The 23,814-nt window shown below is 44.5% G+C and overlaps 1 protein-coding gene across 4 annotated transcripts in view; it reads left to right on the top strand.

The window, feature by feature from the left end:
* Positions 1-23,814, top strand: part of dlg3 (discs, large homolog 3 (Drosophila)) — a 774,284-nt gene that overhangs the window by 96,302 nt on the left and 654,168 nt on the right. For all 4 annotated transcript variants that reach the window (XM_085998120.1, XM_085998110.1, XM_085998103.1 and 1 more), the window contains exons 3-4: positions 2,059-2,195; positions 9,884-9,967. In XM_085998120.1, the coding sequence (XP_085854246.1) occupies positions 2,059-2,195; positions 9,884-9,967 (221 nt within the window). The remainder of the gene's footprint in view (positions 1-2,058; positions 2,196-9,883; positions 9,968-23,814) is intronic.

Genomic DNA, 23,814 nt, shown 5'->3' with positions numbered 1-23,814 from the left:
CTGTAGTCCTTTTGGGATCTAGTCTGCTTTCTTGCATCTCTGTAGAAACTTGATGTCTGTGTCGATATGCGCGATCTTCTTGGAGATCCTCTCCACTTTGAGCCGGCAGTTTGTGGTGTCGATAGTAGCCATGGTGTGGAGATGCCGGAGTTGGACTGGGGTGGACAAATGTAAGAAGTCACACAACACCAGGTTATAGTCCAACAGCTTTATTTGAAATCACAAGCTTTCGGAGCGCTGCTCCTTCTTCAGGTGAAGTGGAGAATTGCATAAAGACACAGCTGATATACTCAGAGAATCATGTCAGATGTTTACAGGTAACCTTTCCAACTGCCATTTATCACACCTCGGCAGAGAGATAATCACAGCAGTCAAAGGTGTGAATGGTGTCCAAACAGGTCAGTCAGGGAAACATTACATCAAAGAACAATGAGGTGGGGTCACAAGGGGTCAAATATTGCAGATGCTGGGGTCTGTATGAAAAACAAAAAAACAGACAAAAAACATTTTTTTTTGGCTGGAAATCACAGCAGGTCCGGCCGCATCTGTGTAGAGAGAACAAGCCAATGTCGACTCGAGTCTGGATGACCCTGCATCAGGTGGGGTTACATGTAGCGTGACATGAACCCAAGATCTCGGTTGAGGCCGTCCTCATGGGTGCGGAACTTGGCTATCAGTTTCTGCTCGACGATTTTGTGTTGTCGTGTGTCTCGAAGGCCGCCTTGGAGAATGCTTACCCGAAGATCGGAGGCTGAATGACCTTGACTGCTGAAGTGTTCCCCGACTGGGAGCCTTCAACATGTCATCGATGACGACGAACACCTCGCTAAGGCCATCCCCACGCCTCCACTACTCGCCTTCAAACAGCCACCTAACCTCAAACAGACCATCGTTCGCAGCAAATTACCCAGCTTTCAGGAGAACAGCGACCACGACACCACACAACCCTGCCACAGCAACCTCTGCAAGACATGCCAGATCATCAACACAGATACCATCATCACACGTGAGGACACCACCCACCAGGTACATGGTACATACTCATGTGACTCGGCCAACGTTGTCTACCTCATACGTTGCAGGAAAGGATGCCCCGGAGCATGGTACATCGGCGAGACCATGCAGACACTGCGACAACGGATGAACGGACACCGCGCAACAATCACCAGGCAGGAGTGTTCCCTCCCAGTCGGGGAACACTTCAGCAGTCAAGGACATTCAGCCTCCGATCTTCGGGTAAGCATTCTCCAAGGTGGCCTTCAAGACACACGACAACGCAAAATCGTCGAGCAGAAACTGATAGCCAAGTTCCGCACCCATGAGGACGGCCTCAACCGAGATCTTGGGTTCATGTCACGCTACAGGTAACCCCACCTGATGCAGGGTCATCCAGACTCGAGTCGACATTGGCTTGTTCTCTCTACACAGATGCGGCCGGACCCGCTGTGATTTCCAGCCAAAAAAAATGTTTTTTGTCTGTTTTTTTGTTTTTCATACAGACCCCAGCATCTGCACTATTTGACCCCTTGTGACCCCACCTCATTGTTCTTTGATGTAATGTTTCCCTGACTGACCTGTTTGGACACCATTCACACCTTTGACTGCTGTGATTATCTCTCTGCCGAGGTGTGATAAATGGCAGTTGGAAAGGTTACCTGTAAACATCTGACATGATTCTCTGAGTATATCAGCTGTGTCTTTATGCAATTCTCCACTTCACCTGAAGAAGGAGCAGCGCTCCGAAAGCTTGTGATTTCAAATAAAGCTGTTGGACTATAACCTGGTGTTGTGTGACTTCTTACATTTGTCCACCCCAGTCCAACTCCGGCATCTCCACACCACACCTGTATATAACGCTGAGTAGTAATCTGTTGTTTCATTTGCAGTTTGAACCACGTTGAGTAAACACCTGTTGTACCGTTCTCTGCAGTCCTTTTCTTATTATTACACGGACGTAACAGGAAGGGGTTTAAGAAAGAGCTTCAAGTTGGATCATTGGACTTTAAGATTTTTTAAATTGTTCTTTATGATTTATATTTTCTGTTTTTCTTTTTATAGATATTCAGGAATTTTATGAAGTGACCTTACTTGCTGCATTCAAACCTACTGACCAAGAACCTGTAGCAAGCAATCTGTTTTCAGCTGGGATGGGGAGGACATCAACATTTACAAGCATTGGACTTCTCAGTCCAGAGGTGAGCAACTCAACTGGCTGTACAAAAAGCAAAACAATTGCAGATGCTGGAAATCTGAAACAAAAACAGAAAATGCTGGAACCACTTAACTGGCTAGTCAACATCTGTGGAGAGAACAGATATGGTAACGTTTCAGGTGAAATCAATTGGCTGTAACTTTACATAATGTAAAGGAGAGGTTGGAAAAGTTAGGACTGTTCTCCTTGGAACAGAGAAGGTTAAGAGGTGACCTAATGGAGATTTTCAAGATGATGAGAGATTTTGATAGAGTAAATAGGGAAACAGTATTGCCCCTGCTGAGTGAGTCAATAACTAGATGTCACAGATTCAAAAGTAGTGGCAAAAAATCTAGAGGGGAGATGAGGAGAAATTTATTTACTCAGAGTTGTCGAGCTCTGGAACGCTCTACCTGAAAAGGTGGCGGAAGCTGATTCCATAAGTAATTTTAAAAGGGAGTTGGACAGGTACTTGAGGATGGGGAACTTACAAGGTTACGGACAAAAAGCAGGGATGTGGGACTAAGCTCTTTCAAAGAGCCAGCACAGGCACGACGGGCTGAATGGCCTCCCTCTATGCTGTAAGTTTATATGATTCTGTGTAAAGCGGAAAAAAAACTCTCACCTAGAATTTTAATAAAACGAAATCACAGAATCCAGTGTGTCTGCCATGTTGCATACAATCAGAAAAATGACGGATAGGAAAAAACCAGCTGGTGCACCGAGCCTTGGTCATAATGCAAACGAGCATTGTGAACCTCAATACCCCTCACCCAGCAGCAGTCACGGAATCTCTTGGGAGATGCAAAAAACCCAGAAAAAAGCCAATTTTAGTGGGGAAAATGGGAAATCCCTCTTCAGTCCCCACTCTCGAACACGCCAGCAAAATCTAGCGGGATTGGTGTCTGAATTCCTGAAGCAGTATAAAAGGCGGCTCTCAGCTGCAGATCGCTGGATCACAGCATATTTTGCTGTCTGGATTGCCAGGAGTGTTTCCAGCTTCCAGATAGCAATTTATACACTTATTGCCTTCCAATCCTTTAGTTAGGTGTCTCTTATTATGGGAACCATCCTTGCTTCTTGCTTCTGGATGGAGGAAAAGCAACACCATCAGTTGTCAGCAGACGAGGAAGACCCAGGGGAAGGAGAGGAAGCAGCAGATAAAGGAAGGGCACATCAGCAGCGAGCAGCAAGAGATGTCAGGGATCAGATCACAGCTCAGCGATTCTACTCAGCTTCTACATACTCTGCCCTGAGAAGCTACAAAGAGCCCCGCTGCATAACAGTCCTTGTCACATTCTTTACCACCGCCTTCATAGAAACATAGAAGATAGGAGCAGGAGTAGGCCATTCGGCCCTCAAGCCTGCTCCGCCATTCAATGAGATCATGGCTGATCATCCAAATTCAGTACCCGGTCCCTGCTTTCTCCCCATATGCCTTGATCCCTTTAGCCTTAAGAAATATATCCAACTCCTTCTTGAATATATTTAATGAACTGGCCTCCACCGCCCTCTGTGGCAGAGAATTCCACAGGTTCACCACTCTCTGGGTGAAGAAATTCCTCCTCATCTCTGTCCTAAATGGCTTACCCCTTATCCTTAGACTATGACCCCTGGTTCTGGACTCCCCGGCCATCGGAAACATCCTTCCTGCATCTAGTCTGTCCAGGCCTGACTGAATTTTATAGGTTTCGATGAGATCCCCTCTCAATCTTCTAAACTCCAGTGAGTATAAGCCCAATCGACACAATCACTCCTCATACGTCATTCCTGCCATCCCAGATATCAGTCTGGTGAATCTTCGCTGCACTTCTTCCATGGCAAGAACGTCCTTCCTCAGATAAGGCGACCAAAACTGCACACAATACTCAAGGTGCGGTCTCACCAAGGCCCTGTACAATTGCAGCAAGACATCCTTGTTCCTGTACTCGAACCCTCTTGCTACGAAGGCCAACATACCATTTGCCTTCTTAACCGCCTGCTGCACCTGCATGCTTACCTTCAGCGACTGGTGCACAAGAACACCCAGGTCTCTTTGCACTTCCCCTTCTCCCAATTTATTGCCATTCAAATAATAATCTGCCTTCCTGTTTTTGCCACCAAAGTGGATAACCTCACATTTATCCACATTATAGTGCATTTGCCATGTTTCTGCCCAATCACCCAACCTGTCCAAATCGTACTGGAGTTTCACGACATCCTCCTCACTGCATACCCTCCCACCCAGCTTTGTGTCGTCTGCAAATTTGGAGATATTACATCCAATTCCCTCGTCCAGATCATTAATATATATTGTGAACAGCTGGGGTCCTAGGACCGATCCTTGCGGTACCCCACTAGTCACTGCCTGCCACTCGGAAAACGACCCGTTTATTCCAACTCTTTGCTTTCTATCCGCCAACCAGTTCTCTATTCATCCTGCATTGAAGAACATTCAAATCATTCTGACAACTTCTATATCAATGACATTCTGACCAAGCAGACGCAGAAGCTGCTATGAAACCACTCTGCAGACCAAAATCCTAAAGGCGATCAATTTAATGCCAAACATAATAAATGCCATTCATTAATTTCTCACCCAGGTGATCAACCCATAGAGCTTTTCTTTAAAGCAGGTTTCCTAACTCTACCAGTCCTCCGAGGTGCTTGTCTGGTAGCCTGAGCAGATCAGGTGGAAGGCTGCTGTTCCTCTTTTGTGGACCTTCAAGATTCTCGTAGCCGATGACTTCTGGACGCTTGGGCCTGTGAACACTTGGCCACAGGCTGCTACCGGAGCAGTCTGGACCAGCTGGCTTGCTGGCACCATGGCGGGTACTGGTTGAGGTTGTATGGTGGGTGCGGGGGGCGAATGTGGACTCCCCTTCAGTGTCTCCCCTAAGCTGCCATCCCACTCCTCCCGAGTCCGGTACCTGCAGCACTGAACTGGACCTTACTATTCGCGCTGCTTCCAGTAATACTGGCCCCAGTACCCACCGCTGCATTCGGGAAGTCAGGACTCTGGTCAAATAAAAATCCTGGAATCAAAGTAATAAAAAGGAATTGAACTTATTTTATTCTATAGAAGCAGTAACCTATAGTCAGGACTATTTTTTAGTTGTACGTTGTTTTTTGAATTGTCAGCTTTTTTGGGCTGTGTCAGCATTTTTGAAGTTGTTCGGTTGGCATGTATGCACTTGTGGATCAGGTTCTTAGTTAAGGAGAGTCTCTCATGGAGCGGATCCATTAGAAGGAGGCATAGTGCATGAAACTTACCGGATGGGACAAGTGTAGTAGACTTATTAGAGGAAGGGCTCATGGATCAGATATTAGTAAAGGAGATAGCTCGGACCAGACTCATTAATAGAAGCACCTTAAATAATAAACCCATTAAGGGAAGAGGCTAGTGGATCAGACCCATTAAGGGGAGGCACTCATAGATCAGGCTCCTTTGGATGGGGGGGCTCTCTTGGATCAGACTCGTCATTAAGGGGACATGTTCCTGGCTGACTTTAGTAGGGGAGCTTGCAGTGCTTTGCAAATAGAGTGCTGACACAGATAGTTTTACAGTGAGACTGCTTGTGAATTTATTGATCTCTTGACTTATTACTCTCTGGGATGCTTTATTTCTTACAACATGTATGTGGACCATAAATGGAAGGAATGCAGCCGGGTGGTTTATTTGGCTCTTGGGACAGATTTTTTCAGTGAGTTACTGCTCATCAGCATCGTGCAGCAAATGCCGAATATTACCACTCTGTTCTTACAGTGTTGAAAGGAAGAATTGACCATTTGAGACAACTTGCATGAGGACTATTCTGCAGTTTGTTGTAATCCCGAGTGATCAATTGCAGAATATAAAGCTAACATCAATTGTGATAAAAAAATAACGACACTAGTGCAAGAAAAATTAAAAATCTAAGTAAAATGCTGCATTGACTTTGTGAACAGAACTCCCCAGCCTGAATTATTGATGGAAAACTATAAAAAGGATGTTAATGAATCCAACATTAAAATGATGATATCAAATTGTAAATATCTGTCAGCTTCATGGAGGGTTGATTGGAGATAGGGCTATAATACTGTAACCTACATTCTCTGGCCAGCACTCCCTATGAGCATGGCTGCCTGCTGGGAGCATGGAGTCCAAGTGAGACTCTGCAACATTGCTGACTGCCATGTACAGAGTGAAGCTAGAGGTTCAGAAGCTGCTGGTGTCTTGTGGGATCAGTACTTTTGATCAGTAGCTGCTTTCTGGTTCTAACTGTTCTTCAGGGAAGCATCACTGCAAGGCATCTGCAGTGCAACACTTGGAGTATTTTGCTCACTTACATCAAGCACTAGACCCAAGTATTACATGAGATGTGTATCCAACTACCACCATGGATTTGTATCAGCTTGGATCACATGTCCCTTACCTGGACTTGCATGCATAATTTCCGCCGATATTCCAGTGCAGTACCGAGGGCATGCTGCATTGTTGAGGGTGCTATCCTTCAGATAAAGCGTTAAATTGAGTCCTGTCTCTCTTTCCAGTTGCTCAAGTATACATTAAAGATCCAATTCAAAGAAGAACATGGAATTATCCCCAATATCCTGGGCAACATTTCTCCCTCAGCCAAAACCACCAAAACAAAACAGATTAACTGATCACTGGTGTTTGGGACATTACAAGTACAGCATTGTTAAGCACACCTGCCTGCATAACAGTCATGCACTCCAAAAATAATTAATTATGTGAAGCACATTGAGATGTTTTATTTTATATATATATAAATACAAATTTTACTCTTATTCTTCTTGGATCTCAGGCAGTGGGTTCCTCCCATCATCCTGTAAGGTAGCATTGTAAGACAGTCCTGGGTTATGTGGAACAGAACAATTAAAGAAGGAAGATAGGCTATTCACTTAGATCTAGTAGCAATCATTCCTCAAGCTAAATTAAGCTTTGCAAGAATGATTACACAATGTGGCACTCAGTGGGGCGTAATGCTAGCTGGGAACGTATATTTGCAATCACAGGAGCATTGGATCTTAGAATCACCCCACATATTACATGAATGCTGTGGTCTGGTCCATGATTAATTTCTTAAGTGTGCTGTTTTCAATTGCATTTCTCTGTAATGTCAGGTTTTTGCATACTGCTGATCTGCAGAGGAATAAACAGTGTTCTCAACTTTTGATATTTTTGGATTGTTTCAAATATTTGGTTCAATATTTAAAGCACTAGCTGTAAGTGAAAGATTGCTCACTTTACATAATTTACACATGGTGCAGTACTCTCACCATCAGAGCAATTGCAGTGAAAATGACCGGATTGCACCCCAACCATTCTAAATTGATGCTGGATTTCCCCTTGATGGTTTACTGTCTCTAATCTTATGTCATATTTGAAGGTTCATGGTTAGGACATCAGTAGTGACCTGAAGCTAATGTGGTCCTAGCAAGATTCTAGATTTTTTTCCCCTCTCGGTCCAGTTCACATTGGATATTCATAGCACAAAAGCACTTCAGATGGTCAGTTGTAAAATATAAATAACAAGTGAATAATGGCAAGAGCCTCAACCTGTCTGCAGCCTTTGACACGGTTGACCGCTCCATCCTACTCTCAACACCTCTCCACCATCGTCCAGCTGGGTGGGACGGCACTCGCCTGGTTTCATTCTTAACTATCTAATCATAGCCAGAGAATCACCTGCAATTGCTTCTCTTCCCGTTCCCGCACCGTTATCTCTGGTGTCCCCCAAGGATCTATCCTTGGCCCCTTGGCGGCATCATCCGAAAACACAGTGTCAGTTTCCACATGTACCCTGATGACACCCAGATCTACCTCACTAACTCTTCTCTCGACCCCTCCACAGCACTCTAAATTGTCAGACTACTTGTCTGACATCTAGTACTGGATGAGCAGAAATTTCCTCGACCTAAATATTGGGAAGACCGAAACCATTGTCTTTGGTCCCCACCACAAACTCCATTCCCTAGTCACTGACTCCATCCCTCTCCTTGGCAACTGTCTGAGGCTAAACTAAACCATTTGCAACCTTGGTGTCATATTTGGCCGCGAGATAAGCTTCCGACCACATAGCCGCAGCATAACTAAGACCGCCTATTCCCACCTCCGGAACATCGCCTGACTCCGTCCCTGCATCAGCTCATCTGCTGCTGAAACCCTCATCCATGCCTTTGTTACCTCTAGACTTGACTATTCCACGTGGCCGACCTCCCACATTCTACTCTCCATAAACTTGATGTCATCCCAAACTCTGCTGCCCGTGTCCTAACTCTCACCAAGTCCTGTTCACCCATCACCCCTGTGCTCGCTGACCTACATTGGCTCCCGGATAAGCAATGCCTCATCCTTGTTTTCAAATCCCACCATGGCCTTGCCCCTCCCTATCTCTGTAATCTCCTCCAGCCCCACAACCCTCAGAGGTATCTGCGCTCCTCTAATTCTGCTCTCTTGAGCATCCCTGATTTTAATCGCTCAACCATTGGTGGCTGTGCCTTCAGCTGACAAGGCCCGAAGCTCTGGAATTCACTCCCTAAACCTCTCTGCTTCTCTACCTCTCTTTCCTCCTTTAAGACGCTCCTTAAAACCTACCTCTTTGACCAAATTTTAGGTCATCCGCCCTACTATCTCCTTATGTGGTTCGGTGTCAAAATTTGTTTTATAATGCTCCTGTGAAGCGCCTTGGGACGTTTTACTACGTTAAAGGTGCTATATAAATGCAAGTTGTTGTTGTTCAATGTCCTGTCTTTCTGTAGTAACCCTATTGGTTTTGGGCGAGAGGGCCCAGCCAGTGTTTATCTAACTTCTTGCCAATGAGACTGCAGTGAGCTGTCACCACAGGAGCTTCACCTTAATGGGTAACTGGATAAGTGTGACAAATTTTGTAAAGCTTCAGTTTATCGCCTTTTATAGAAATCAGTATGTAGCAGTACTCAGAGGATCCCAGTGCTGAGAGCCAACAGATTATTTAGATTTGGGTTTTGCACTTTTGTAGATTTAGGGACACATTTGCTGTCACAGCACATGCCTCTGCATCTACTAGGATTGATCACAAGGTGGTCTTCAGCCTAGACCAACAACTTTCACATCTGCCAGTAACGTTCATGGTCTGTAGCCCAAAGTGATGATACAAATTGTGAAGTGGACAATTTTGATTAATTTAGATGGAACTGATTTGCTAATATTTAATGGTTACAAGAGCTGTAAAGACAGACCAGTGATTTTGTAGATTTTCTTTTAAATTGATCTATTTTTTGGTAAAATTTCAAATTCATCGAGATGAGGAACTGGGGAAAGAAATGTATCTGCCCATCCAGTTTGAGCAAGAACCATTCCTGACTAGAGTAAAGGTCCCTCTATTCTGCCTAAAAATAAGCAGTGACTGCAACCTCAGCAGAGTAACCCATACTGTGACAGTATAACAGCAGCCAACCTTGTGACCCTCATAATGAGATTTTCAATTGACTGGTGGTTTGTGCTGAGTTATTGGCAGTTTTGTGTTGTGAATCCACACCACATGGAAAGTAGGTTGAGACTGTGCCAAACTCACGTCATGTGCGAACCTTACAGTTGCAAGAAGGAACAGACGTTCAACTAATGAGTTAGGCCCAGAGGTAAAAGGACAGTGCAGTAGCTGCAGGTGGCACTTATCATATTTGCTAGCCACAGAATTGTTATAAACACTGTCTATGTTTGTAAAACAGCTCCAGAGTTCCTCTTCTATTGGTCCAAATGGTTCTGCGGATGTGCTTAACAGTGGAAAGGTAGAAAATGGTGACTCCAGATGGGTAAGCAGTATCATTTAGCACATAATCCTTGTGGATGGATTTTGATGCCAAAAATTATTGTAAATTAGTGCTTTTTCGTAAAATCTTACATTAAATTCATTTCTACAGATTTTTCCAATAATTCAGTATTGAAATAATTCTTAAAGGTTTCTTGGTGAATGAACTACTTACCGAATATTCAGAAAAGGCAAAATATGGAAAAGGCTAAAAATGTAGAACTCAACGTTTTGCTGCTCTTTCTGGCAGCATTTTCAGAAGTAACAGCAAAAAGGATGACTAGATAAGCTGTTACATAACAGCAAAATGGAGGGTTGCTAAAGCAGCAATAGGTTTAATAGATTGCAAATTGCCAGTGGCTTAAGGATTTTTCTTAATTTGTTAACTTCTGGTGCCTGTAATTGGGGCTATCTAGGCAATGGCTTAAGGATTTTGTTATGGTGGAATATAAACTTTGCGAATGTTTATGATAGTAGAGGAAGTTTAAATGCTATCAAACACAAGTAGGTTTGTATTGCACATACTGAATTCACACACATGCAGTTCATATATAAATCAATCCTACTGTAAACATTAAAACAAAGTAAAGTCCAGTCAGTTTCTGATTTTAGTACTGGTATGGTTTAGGTATTCCAGGTCTAGGTTAAGTCTGTCTGTTTTGTAGAGTGGAACTAATAAAATGCTGGCTACTGAGAACTGATTTACAAATGTCTCCTTTGTTGTGCTCTCTCGAGTCACATTGCTTTTGGATATGAATACAGTTTTTAAAGGAGGTGTTTTTATTCATTGCACAAAGATTTTTAATAATATATAATCCTTAAACTTCTTTAGATTTAATATTATCAGTTTCAACTAAACTCAGAAATCAATTTCAAAAGCATCGTCACGCGTAGTTGTGAACAGAATGAACAGAAATGAATTTGAAATACAGCTAGTTTAGGGTTTCAAATGGAAAACTGTTGAATTTATTTTCGCACCAGTGAAAACAGCAAAAGAATTGTCATCGATGTTCCTTATAAAATTGCCAATTGAAGATAAAGTTTTGCGCAGCAAACAAATTATTTTCTGATGTGGGCACCTGAGACTTGTGGGCAAATAACACACTCCCGGGGCGAGCGGCCGGGACTGCTGCTCCTTAGGTACGTCAGAAAGAACATCCAGGGGACCAGCAGTCAGCCACGTTCCACAGTTACCACTGCCGAACTCTTCGGTGACTCTTCCAAGCGATGTCTCTTGGGCTGCAGACAAGGTCAGAGTATCAGCTTCATAATGCTAGATAGTGTCATCACTGGAAAAAATCCTGTGAAGCAGAAATGGGAACAATGCTAGATTTACTCAGCATCTAAGGGGCCAATTTTAACCCAGAGTGGGTTTCGGACGGGCGGGATGGTGAGGTGAGTGAGGGCGAAACGCATTCGCTGGCCTAAGTTTCAGGCCAGGTGTATTTTAGCTCCTGAGCCTCACTTAAATTCTGCCGATCCACTTCCCATCCTTACCAGGTGGGAAATGGGTGCAGAGCCACTGCCTTTGGCATCCAGCTGGCTTCCAGGCAAGTGGCAGGGAGAGGTACTCGGTAGGGTGTTTCAGGAGGGAATGTGGGCGAGGTCTCGGGCAACTTTTCTTGTTTGGCTTAGACAAGCACTTCTGCTCCTCCTGGCCCTACAAAGCCAAGTTTTTCACTTACCTGGAGGGTTTCTTTGTCCTTCCCACCAGCTGCTGACCTGTTTCAGCCTGATGGGAAAAGCACGTGGTTTCCCCACTCAGGCCACCGTTGAAATGCCATCGGGTCCTATTGCAGTCATAGGTCCTCGATTCGCACTTATGCATGAGGTTGCCGCCTAATTTGGTGGGTGCCTGAGCCGCTGTCTAAACCACTGACCTTAAAATTGGAGATCGGCGTGAACAGAGTGGGTAATGGAGCTGCTTCATTTTAACTGCCCACCTCCACATTCCTTCCCTGCAGGGAGAACTAAAAGCCCCCCACCCCACCTCCCAAAATAAGTAGTCAGGTAACTGCAAGACCGTACAAAGATAAGCTGGCATCAGTGTAGATGTGACTTACACCTGCCTGACTTCTTAGTCAAATCAGCATGGAATCTAATGCAAAATATTCTTACCTCTTTTATAGCAGCAAACAGTAGCTCTATCAGTTTTAAAACATTTCAGTTGTTTGCCTCTGTAAACCTTATGCAGGAAGGGAAAACACTTACTTTACCAGAGCCAGAACTGGACAAGAATCGTACCTGCATGCTGTTTATTCCCATCTCTGCATGTTAGTATAAAAAAATTAAAATGAACTTATAATACTAAAAAAATTACCATGAGTTTTGTGTACAAGCATGTTAGTGCATGTTTAGAAGAGGCCAGTCACCACGCTTATGGTATAAAAGTCAGTTAGAACCAGAAAAGCTGTTTTAGAAGTTGCCATGTGTTGCCTAGATTTTTGTCCATGGCTGCAGACATTTTATAGTCATACACAGATACACGCGATCAAAATATCTGCACCTGCAAAAATCGCTAGGACCTATTTTGAAAACTGAATTTGACAGTATACTGTATTAAACTGTGTTCAGCATGCTCAAAATGGGAGTTCCTGCTCCTGCATCAGTAAAATTCAAATAACATATTTTAACTTTCCAGCTGAAACACAGCCTGCAGGTTGTAATGCTCAGCATGGATGTGGAACAGTGTATATTCTCTTCAGTAGGGCTGAATAGAATGTATTTTGAATTATAACACTTAGTAGCCACTGCAGTGCAGCAAAGAATTCTGTTCCTAATTGTTGCAAAGTGACGACAAAGGCATTAAATGTCACCCCCACTGCACTTTGATGGATGCATTGTGCTGGTGCCGCACTGATTAAAGAAGACTGGTCACTGGAACTCTGAGTGAATGTAATGAAGGAAAGCAGAGCTCAAGCTGAATCCTCAAATACTGCCATGGCACAATCTGCACATTAATTGGATTGCCGTGTTCCATCATTGTAAAACAGCTTACACGCCGAACATGCTCGGCTTTGGAGAGCAAACTGAATTAACAAAAACGTGTTACTGCACCAGAATTAAGAGGTTTGTTGCTTAACATGTACATGATTTGTTCTGATCTGTTTCACAGACTATTATTATAAACTGTGTGGTAACCAGTCAACAACATTTTGAAAGTGACTGTTGAATTTGGTGTGTTTTGTGACTGGAGACGCAGTTGATAGTAACTTTCCTGCCTTAGAGAATGGACTGACTCTGTATTGTGTCAACAAGGTTAATGTATGCATATAGATGTCTTTATGGGCAGGATTTTGCAGTCAGTGGCAAATGAACGGTGCTCGCCATTCATTACGCTTACAGCTGCCCACAGACCTTCTGTGCACTTTTGCGCAGCAAGTTACGGTAATTAGAGATCCATTTCAGTGTGGTGCCTTCTACTGGGGATCTGGGACCTGTGTGAGCAGGTCAAGCAATAGCGTGTCTCTTCAACCAATCAGATTGAAGAATCCTTATTGAAGACACAGGCCTAGAAATTGGGTATAGCCCCGCTTGGGGCGTTAGAATTGGCGCAGCGCAAAGTTTATAGCCAGACGCAACTTATCGCCACCTGGCGCGATATTGGGTTGCATCGCCCCTAAAGGCGATTGAGGCGCGAATTCAGGCATTACACGGGACTCCTAAGGCGCTAAACTTCCGGCGCAACCCAATATCGGAGCGGACGGGCGCAGCGCAGGTGCTCTCAATTACCGATGACCACGAGACTTCCAGGCGCCGGCCAGCTCTTAAAGGGGTGGGTCAGTCAGCTTCAGCATCCACACTCTGCGCCTTGCAGGCCTCAGAATCGGCGCAGGCCCTTCTCTGGCGCTAAAAACTTGGACCAGATGGAGAAGGTGAGACAGAGAGCAGAGCGCTTCACCAATGAGGCTCTGGAGCAATTGGTAGCCACAGTGGAGCGAGATGTTCTCTACCCAGACAATGGCAGGAGGCCGAATCATAAGGACTACCGACGAGCCTGGAGGGTTGTATGCCAGAGGGTCAACTCCAGCAGCATGGTGACCAGGAGCCCTGTCCAATGCAGAAAGAAATTCAACGACCTCACTCGGGTCATGAGGGTGGGTGTTGTTTCTGCAAACTTCTGCATCCCTTCATTTGCACCTGACTTTATGGCTACAGGGTGGCCTGTGCCCCATTGGCCATCTGCCAGCAAGCACCCATGGCCCTTTCTGGGCACACACATGCACATTTGACTCAAGGCGTCATGTAAGGGCTCTTGCACCATGGGGGGCATGAGATGATCACTCAGGGCATCATGTAAGGGCTCTTGCACCATGGGGGGCATGAGATGATCACTCAGGGCATCAGGTAACATAACTTCCCCTCCTTTCCCCTGCAGTCCAAGCTGGCGAGGATTGGCAAAGACCAGCTTCGCACCGGTGGAGGACCTCCACAAGTGGTCACTCTCACGGATCTCGAGGAAAGAGTCCACCAGATTCTTGGAGGACGTCTGAGTGGTCCTGTAACCACTGCAGCTGCCGACCCCATTGTCGACAGCGATGGTAAGGTTCTCACCTTTTACAACTGGCTCCTTCCACTTGTTCCCCCCACCAGCATGCTTTCTCACTGTGGACCCATGTCATAGCCTTGCCGCAATCTGGCATCCCTTGCTGCCAAGCTGTCCTTTTGCTAAAGCCACTCTTCCACCTCCCTGCTTTCAGATGCTGCATCACCAGCTCGGGAGCCGGGCCCTCAAGCTGCCAGTGCCAGTGCCTCCAAAGGCTCAATGAGAAAAGTACTGTCCAACAGAAGGTCAGCAACTCTCCAGCAACGATCAGAATGGCCAGCCCAAATGGCTGCAGCTTTTATACTAGTGCTGTCCCCTTTAAATAGCGCCCCCCGAGTCCGAGAAGGGCCTGGGAACGCTCCATCCAACTGTCACTAATAGCGCCAGGAGGAAAGGTTGCGGGCGCTACCGAATATCCGGTCAGGGGCGCTAAAAAGGCGTTGCACACTGAAATGACGCCATGATCTGCCTGCGCCCGCGGGCACGCGCAAAGAGTTAGCGCCGGCGCTAAAAGGATACTCAATATGGGAGGTGGCGCTATATTCACTGCGCCCGCCCGAAAATTGGGTAACGCCCCAATTCTCAGGCTCTTTAGGCGCTAATCGCTGGCGCTACCAACCGAATTTCTAGGCCACACAGTCTAAACCAGGAAGTGTAAGTTAGAATATTTAATTCAATGTAAAATCATGTACAGAAAGTGAAATAAAGAGAAGGAAAGAAAGATGGGATTAAGAGAGAGAGATAAGAGACAGAAATAAAAAGTAAATTTTTTTTTAATTTAAATCTCCAACATTAAAATCTGAAGGAATGAGATTCCACACTTGTAACCGTAAATTTTCAGGGCCAGAGAGGTTGTTTGGCAATAAATAAGACTTATCACGCCATTAAAAATTCACTTACACTTGAATGGATAAGCCCTAACTTTTTTCTGGCATGTTTAGTAGGTATCTAGTGGGTAAGTACAGTAACTTCATGCCCTTCATGTATTTTAATGCTGAATCTGTCGGCGAGGTACCGGTGTAGCGAAGCTTGTAGAGGAGCAGGGCAAATCGGACAGCAACTTCCTGATTTCCATGTTTAACTGCGCATGTGCAGATACCGGAAGTTGCTGCCCGATTTACTCCTTAATAAAGGTGAGTGCAGATAGCCTCAACCTTTATTCCTACCACAAAATCCAGGCCATTGTAAAAAAGTGACAGGTCCCATGGGATGAAATACTGAAATTGATTTCATTTTAAAAGAGCCTACTTGTCGTAAACAGCTTAAACTGTGCAGGGACAGGGGGAGATCCAACCCAGAATGAATTAAAACGAATTTTACTCACAAAGTTCTGGTGCTCTGATTGTTAAAGTAATTGAATTAATTTCCGATTTACCTTGACATTAAGTGGCTCTGCCTTATTGGCAGAAGAAGCAAATTGGTGTGGTACAGAAACTCTTTGAAACAGGATTGATATGAGGTAGCAACATATATTATTCCTGTCTGCAATAGTAGTATGTACCATGTAGTGTATACAGTGATCTGTGGTTTGGTGTTGTGATTTGTGTAGTGTGTGTACTGTGAAGTACAATTTGGTACAGTGGTGCTTGTAATGTGGCTTGGTGTAGTGTGTGCTATGAGATGTGCTTTGGAGTAGTGGTGTAAACTGTTTCCTGATGTAGTGGAATTTGTTCCGTCAGCTGCATTTTGGTGTAGTTGTGGGTCCATTATAAGCGGGAATCATGAAGTGGGGTATGGTGTGGGTGGGGGACAGGGGAACGGGGGAAACAGTTGCAGGGCAGAACTTTCAACTTGGGCAGAGGTGTAAAACGGGCAATATCAGATCAGCCGCCTGTCATACACCTCGCCCAATTTTCTTTTCCGTTAACTATAATGGAGAGGAAAATCGGGCAGGGAGTATAATGGGCGGCTGATCCGATATCGCCTGTTATACACCCCAGCCAGAGTTGAAAGTTCCAGCAGCGATCATTGCAGAAAAATAATGTGAACAGCACAACGGAAGGAAGAAGCATTAAGAAAAATTCAAGAAAAATGTTTTTCTGTTGCTGCCTTACTTATTTTTTATTATCCTTCCTTACTTCCGTCCTGTTGTAATAGTTTTATATTTTTGTTGTATTTCTCTTACTTTCCTTGGTGCACTTCTTGATTATTTTAACTTGTTATTGTCGTTTTAATTTGCATTCACTGCAGTTTTCACACCTGCTCCTTCTGGCCCCACAAAAATGAAATCAAAGTAAATTTGGAGCCATTTTTTGAAATGACCACCTGGGCAAATGGGCAGTAATCTTTCTGCCCATGTGTTCCTCAAAATTGCAATCGAAGCCCTATGAATGTCTTAGGATTCTCCAATTTGCAAATTAAATGGGCCGACTGCTACAAACAAATGGCTGTTCCGCCGCCTATCGGAAACCAGAGTAAATGGGGCTGTCAGTGATCCAACGCCAATTTCATACCACAGCCTCCCTGTTTACATCAGCCGGGCTGGCTTAAAATCGAGCTCAAGAAATGGTAGCATGGACCAGGGAAATCCTAATTTTGTAAAACTAGATGGTATACTTTGTACTACCTTTAAGTCATTTCATCTCCACTGGCACCTTCCTGGGAGCATTGTAGAAATGTTGGCCCATTGCCCAGAAACGTAGTTTATCTCTTGCTTTTGTGTTTATAGAGTTTGCTTCTGTTTTGTGTCTGACCAATCAGGGATGCCTGAAGGTAAAGGTATGAGGCTAGAAATTACTGTTGCAGATTTTACTGGATGAATGGATAACATGTTTGCCTTAAATGGGTTAATGCCTTTGTTAAAATACCAGATAGAGGATTGTCATACAGATATGTTCAGCATTTGTCCACCGATTTCACATCACACGGGTTCTCCTGGTGTTGTGGCCAGCATTCTTCCCTCAACCATAAGGTATAAGAGTTGTGACAGCATAGCTAAAAAGAGGTTGAAGGACAGGAAAATGGTTAATGGGTGGAGAAAGGTTGGAAGTAGTGTACCTCAGAGGCCAGTACTGGTTCCACTTTTGTTTTCACTATACATAGGTGACATAGACGTAGGGGTTTGGCAAACAGTGAGGACTGTAAAAGATCTTATAGAGGACATAGGTAGACATAGACCTAGACAGGTTAGTGGAATGGTCAGAGAGTTGGCAGATGCAATTTAATAATAGGAGGTTATACATTTGGGAGATAAAAAAGAATGGGAGTATACATTAAATGGAAAGATGCTGAATGGTGTGGATGAACAGAGAGACCTAAGAGTTCAAATACGTAATTCCCTGAAAATATGAGTGCAGATAGATGAAGCCATAGAAAGACAAACAACATTTTGGGTTTAATAAACATGGGCATAGAGTACAAGAGTAAATAATTAATGATAAACTTGTACAAGCCCCACAGTTGGAATAAATTTGGACAACCCATTATAGAGGGGATATTAGAGCCATGATGAGCTTATAGCATAGATTTACCAGGATAATACCAGGCAAAGGAAACTAGTTATGACAAGAGATTTGAGGTACTGGGAGATTGGAGCTGAGAAACCTAAGAGGAGATTTAATAGAGGTTTTTAAATTTTTGAGGGGTTTTGATAGTGAGTAGGAAAAGACCATTTCCTCAGGATGAAAATTAATTGATATGGGATCATCAATTTAAAAATGTCACTGAAAGGGAAGAGAGAGGTTAAGAGAAATTTGTTTACTCAGAGGTTTGTTAGAGCTTGGAATGCTTTGCCACAGGGAGTGTGGTGTGTAGAGAGACTATTACATCTTTTAAAGGAAAACTGGATTCATATTTGAATCAGAGAAAGATACAAGGCGATGGGGAAAGCACAGAGCAATGGGATTAGCTGTGGATTAGTCTAGCAAAGAACCATTGCAGACTTGATAGGCCAAATAGCCTCCAACTGTGCTGAAAACGTTTCTAGTTCTATAGATTCAGATCATGTTGTGAACTCCAAGAATAAAGCTTGAGTGGTTGGTAGCTGTCATCACTAGCTGTGCACTTCTAAACCATCAGAGCCCCCCCCCAAAAGCAATGCTCATGGCTGTCTAGTTACCTTTCAAATTGCTTTGTATGTGCTGCAGCTGATGATTTGTCATCTGAATCTTCTTTTTATTAATATGAAGTTTCCCTAGGACTCTGTTCTCTCTCCCACTCGGTTCCTTCTTCATATCAATTCAAATCGCTTTATTGGCATGATAAGGTACATCTTATGTTGCCAAAGCATCAAAATACATTCATGGTTGAACACATAAACGCAGTTCTATTCATACAGTGTATAAACAGGTATATCCCTGAGTGTATAAATATACATTCGCATTATTTATATATACTCTTTTCTTAGTTTACTGGTTGTCCAACACCCAATTCCATCCACTCTTACTGATAATTCTATTCTACATTCATCAGCCTCATTCTTCCATATTTCATACCATAAGTGCTCACAATCTGTTATCCTCTTGTCCTCTCTCAGTGCAGCGACTGAATCACTGCAACTAGCAGTTTTATAGCATCTCTGACATCGGAAAATGTCCCCACTTTACAGAGGATAAAAATGGAATGGACACCGAGCCATGATGGGAGGATTAGATGTGACTAAAAGATGCGTTTTTAAAAAGCCTTAAAAAATGGAGAGAGAAGTGGCAAAGTGGAAGGGTTTCGGGAGAGTTGGGTTACCTGAAGACTCTGCCACCAAAGGTAGGACAAAGGGAGGGGAGAGCACAGGCCAGAGTTGGAGAAACAAAGGGTGCAAGCAGAGGAGTAAAGTGAGAGGTTGCATAGATAGGGTAGTGAGAGACTGTAGAGGGAAGAGGATGATGAGAGCCCCAATTTTAATTTGGGATGGATGGTAAGTCCTCATGATGTCGTCAGTGTGACGACTGGGCAATTTTAACTCCCGGGCCTCATTAACACTTGAAGGATGGACGACCCTCAAGATCGCTTGCAGAATGGGGCAGCCCGCCCACTTGAGCCACTCAATTTCCAGCACGTTTGAAAACTGTACATGAAGCGAGGATAGCACAGATGAGTCTAAGGGCCTCCTCCCACTTTCTTGTTGCTTCCCTGGTGGTCCCTGGGGAGGGGCGGGGTGGGAAGGCGCATGAATGTGCAGATGTGCTGACATCCTGAGAGAGGCTAACTCGTACCGCTCTCATTGTGTCACTGCCACTCCCTTAGGGCTGATACTCTTCACTTCCACTGATCTGTGGAAGAACAGATTGCAGAAGATGCCCGACCCCTTCAAAGCCCCTATCCATTCGAGCCATCTCAATTGTGGACCCCAAAATCTGCATGGCAGCTGTTTGAGCTTCTACCAAAGATACAAAGCATGCTAGCATAGACTCAATGTAAGGGCCCAGCTGCAGCATTCTTGGATTACACTATCCAGGATAGACTGCAAAGTGGTGATGCCATGTGAGATAACACCATAGAGACTGGAAGCGGACTCTTACACACCCAACCATAGAGGTAAAACTCCTTGGCAGATATTCCAATACCTCATACGGCTGTTTGTGTGAAGCCACCAGTTTCTTCTAATGGCTGGGCCCTCAAAATCCTCATCTCTGTTTTCCTCAGTAGAGCTAGGATAGGGCTTCGCTCTCCGACAAAAGTACAAAAATAGCGTCGCAGGTTAATAAGGCCATTAAAAAGAAACAAGCGCTAGGTTTTATTTCTAGAGGGATAGAATTGAAAAGTAGAGAAGTTATGCTAAACTTGTATTGAACCTTGGTTAGACCACACTTGGAGTACTGTGTACAATTCTGGTCGCCATATTATAAAAAGGATATAGAGGCACTGGAGAGGGCTCTAAAAGGATTTACAAGGATGACACCAGAAATGCGAGGATATACCTATCAGGAAAGGGTGAACAGGCTGGGTCTCTTTTCTCTCGAAAAGAGAAGGCTGAGGGGTGATCTATTAGAGATCTTGAAAATTATGAAAGGTTTTGATAGAATAAACACAGAGAGAGTGTTTCCACAAAACTAGAGGCCATCAATATAAGATAGTCACCAAGAAATCAAATAGCGAATTCAGAAGAAACTTCTTTACCCAGAGAGTGGTGAGAATGTGAAACTCGCTATCACAGGGAGTGGCTGAGGCAAATAGTATAAATGCATTTAAGGGGAGGCTAGATAGGCATCTGAGGGAGAAGAGAATAGAGGGTTATGCTGATAGAGTTAGATAAGGAAAGACAGAAGGAGGCTCGAGTGGAGCTTCATGTACAGCACAGAAACAGGCTATTCGCCCCAACCAGTCCTGTGCTGTATATCCTATGTAATTCTATGTAAGTTCTCTCCCGGCTGACTCTGAAGGAAGTTATGATGAACCTTTGTAAAACACTGGTTCGGTCTCAACTGGAGTATTGTGTCTGATTCTGGGCACCGCACTTTAGGAAGGATGTGAAGGCCTTAGAGAGGGTGCAGAAAAAATGTACAAGAATGGTTCCAGGGATGAGGGACTTCAATTACATGGATAGACTGGAGAAGCTGAGGTTGTTCTCTTTACAGCAAAGAAGATTGAGAGAAGATTTGATAGAGTGTTCAAAATCTTGAGGGGTCTAGACAGAGTAGATAGAGAGAAACTGTTCCCATTGGCGGAAGGGTCAAGAACCAGAGGACACAAATTTAATGTGATTGGCAGAAGAACTAAAGGTGACATGAGGAAAACTTTTTTACGCAGCGAGTAGTTATGATCTGGAATGCACTGCCTGAAAGGGTGGTGGAGACAGACTCAATCACGGCTTTCAAAAGAGAATTGGATAAGTACCTGAAGGAAAACATTTTGCAGGGCTACGAGGAAAGGGCGTGGGAGTGGGACTAGCTGAAGTGATCTTGTAGAGAGCCGTCATGGGCTTGACAGGCCAAATGGCCGCCTTCTGTACTGTAACCATTCTATGTTTTTATGATTCTCTGCCACCAGTAGCTGCTGCTGCCCACTGGTCTAGGTGTTTCACCATGTTCAGACCCCTCTAGGTCATTAGCTAACCCGCGCGGATTGCCAATATCCGCGCTGGTGCCTGGGAAGGGTGGCGTGCCTGATGCTACTTCCTCAGGGGGATTGTCCTCCTCCAAGATCTATTCTTCTGCAGAAGCCCTAAAAGAAAGAGAAAAAGGAGAAGAGTTAGGATGGGAGAGAGAAGCTACACATGATCAGGTGACAGTCTTAAGAATGCAGGTTGAAGTTACTAAGCTATCTGCATCTGTGCTGAGTTGAATGAAGGGATACAAGTAATATTCAGGCACCCTGCTTGGATACGCCACCAGACTCTTCTTCCTCGCTACTCATGACTCTGCCTGGGCCAGCATCCAGAGCTTCTGGTTCTGCCTGTATGAGGGCGATCATGCTGGGAACTCCTCCATCCGTCCTGTTCCTCTCTCTGGCATTATGCGCAGTCTTGTCCTGCAGAAAGACAGGGTGAGAGTTAATGAGTGTGTGTTGAGGAAGTGAGTGGAGATGTATGAAGCTTGCACAAATAGTGGATGTGGTGAAAGTTGTAGAAGAAACAAGATGGAATGTGAATGGGGAGGTAGACGATCAATGTAAAGGGAAGTGTGTGATGTGTACTGAGGAAGGAGTGTTGAGAGTTGTTAGACGTATCGTAAGTGGTAGTATTTGAGAAAAGAATGATGTTAGTTTGTGGTGTGAAGAGAGGAAAGGATAGATGAGTGTGTTTGGAATAAGCAAGAGAGGTGGAGGGATGAAGAGGTGTACTCACCCCTGCTGCTTGTGAGGTAATTAAACCTCTTCCTCAATGAACCAAGGTCCTGGGGGTGATGCTGTTGGGACTGACCCTATCAACCACCTCTGTTGGGACTGACCCGATCAACCACCTCTGTTGGGACTGACCCTATCAACCACCTCTGTTGGGACTGACCCTATCAACCACCTCTGTTGGGATTGACCCTATCAACCACCTCTGTTGGGACTGACCCTATCAACCACCTCTGTTGGAATTGACCCTATCAACCATCTCTGTTGGGATTGACCCTATCAACCACCTCTGTTGGGATTGACCCTATCAACCACCTCTGTTGGGACTGACCCTATCATCCACCGCCGTTGGGACTGACCCTATCAACCACCTCTGTTGGGATTGACCCTATCAACCACCTCTGTTGGGACTGACCCTATCATCCACCGCCGTTGGGACTGACCCTATCAACCACCTCTGTTGGGATTGACCCTATCAACCACCTCTGTTGGGACTGACCCTATCAACCACCTCTGTTGGGATTGACCCTATCAACCACCTCTGTTGGGACTGACCCTATCATCCACCGCCGTTGGGACTGACCCTATCAACCACCTCTGTTGGGATTGACCCTATCATCCACCTCTGTTGGGACTGACCCTATCAACCACCTCTGTTGGAATTGACCCTATCAACCATCTCTGTTGGGATTGACCCTATCAACCACCTCTGTTGGGATTGACCCTATCAACCACCTCTGTTGGGACTGACCCTATCATCCACCGCCGTTGGGACTGACCCTATCAACCACCTCTGTTGGGATTGACCCTATCAACCACTTCTGTTGGGATTAACCCTATCAACCACCTCTGTTGAGGACTGCCTGACAGTGGAATTTTTTCAAGGATATGATTGAATATTTTTGTGAATGAGAATTTTTTTGAGACCACATTTGTGAGTGCCACATCTTCCCCACCCCACCCCTTTATTTGTCCCTTTTTAACATTTTGATCCATCAACCACAACACAGGAGAGCATGGAGGAACTATTCCCAATCACACAAGACTTCACAGTGACAACTGTTAAATAAAATCTTCGGAAAAGGAGTTTTGTACAGTTGATTTCAAAGCTAATGAGCTATGCAAGAACGTACTGCATTTTTAATAAGGGGGTGATGGGAAAAAAACTCGTTAAATGTACAGTTAGTTCATTTATTCCAAAGGATTTGGATTAATTCCTCCTTCCTCATGCATAGGAATTAGAGTTTCCTGAAGGATGGTTATTACTTGGTAAAGGTCTGCATTAACTCCCATTGTGGTTAGATCTGTTATCAGGAAAGAGAAAAAGAGCAATGACTAATCTTCACTGCAGCTTGAGCGCACTATTTTGATCTTTTACATCTGGCACATCTGTTTCCTTGGTCATTCGTAACATGTTCAGTCAGTCCAATTATAAAGATTATAAAACTATCCTCCGGGAGTTGGGGGGCAGGGGTAAGTGTGATCTCTTTGAAATCGAGGGAGTGCCAAGGTGACAGGCCTGGTGATGGGAAGTTCAGAACCAGGTATACCTTCTGTGCCAGACTTGGTAAACCAATATCTGAACCAGGCGC

The sequence above is a fragment of the Somniosus microcephalus genome, chromosome 1 (assembly GCF_052327205.1).
Source record: "Somniosus microcephalus isolate GS21.2 chromosome 1, FLI_Smic_1.0, whole genome shotgun sequence".
Taxonomy (NCBI): Eukaryota; Metazoa; Chordata; class Chondrichthyes; order Squaliformes; family Somniosidae; genus Somniosus; species Somniosus microcephalus.
Note: the sequence above shows the minus strand (reverse complement) of the source record. Positions and strands in the feature narration are given on the sequence as shown.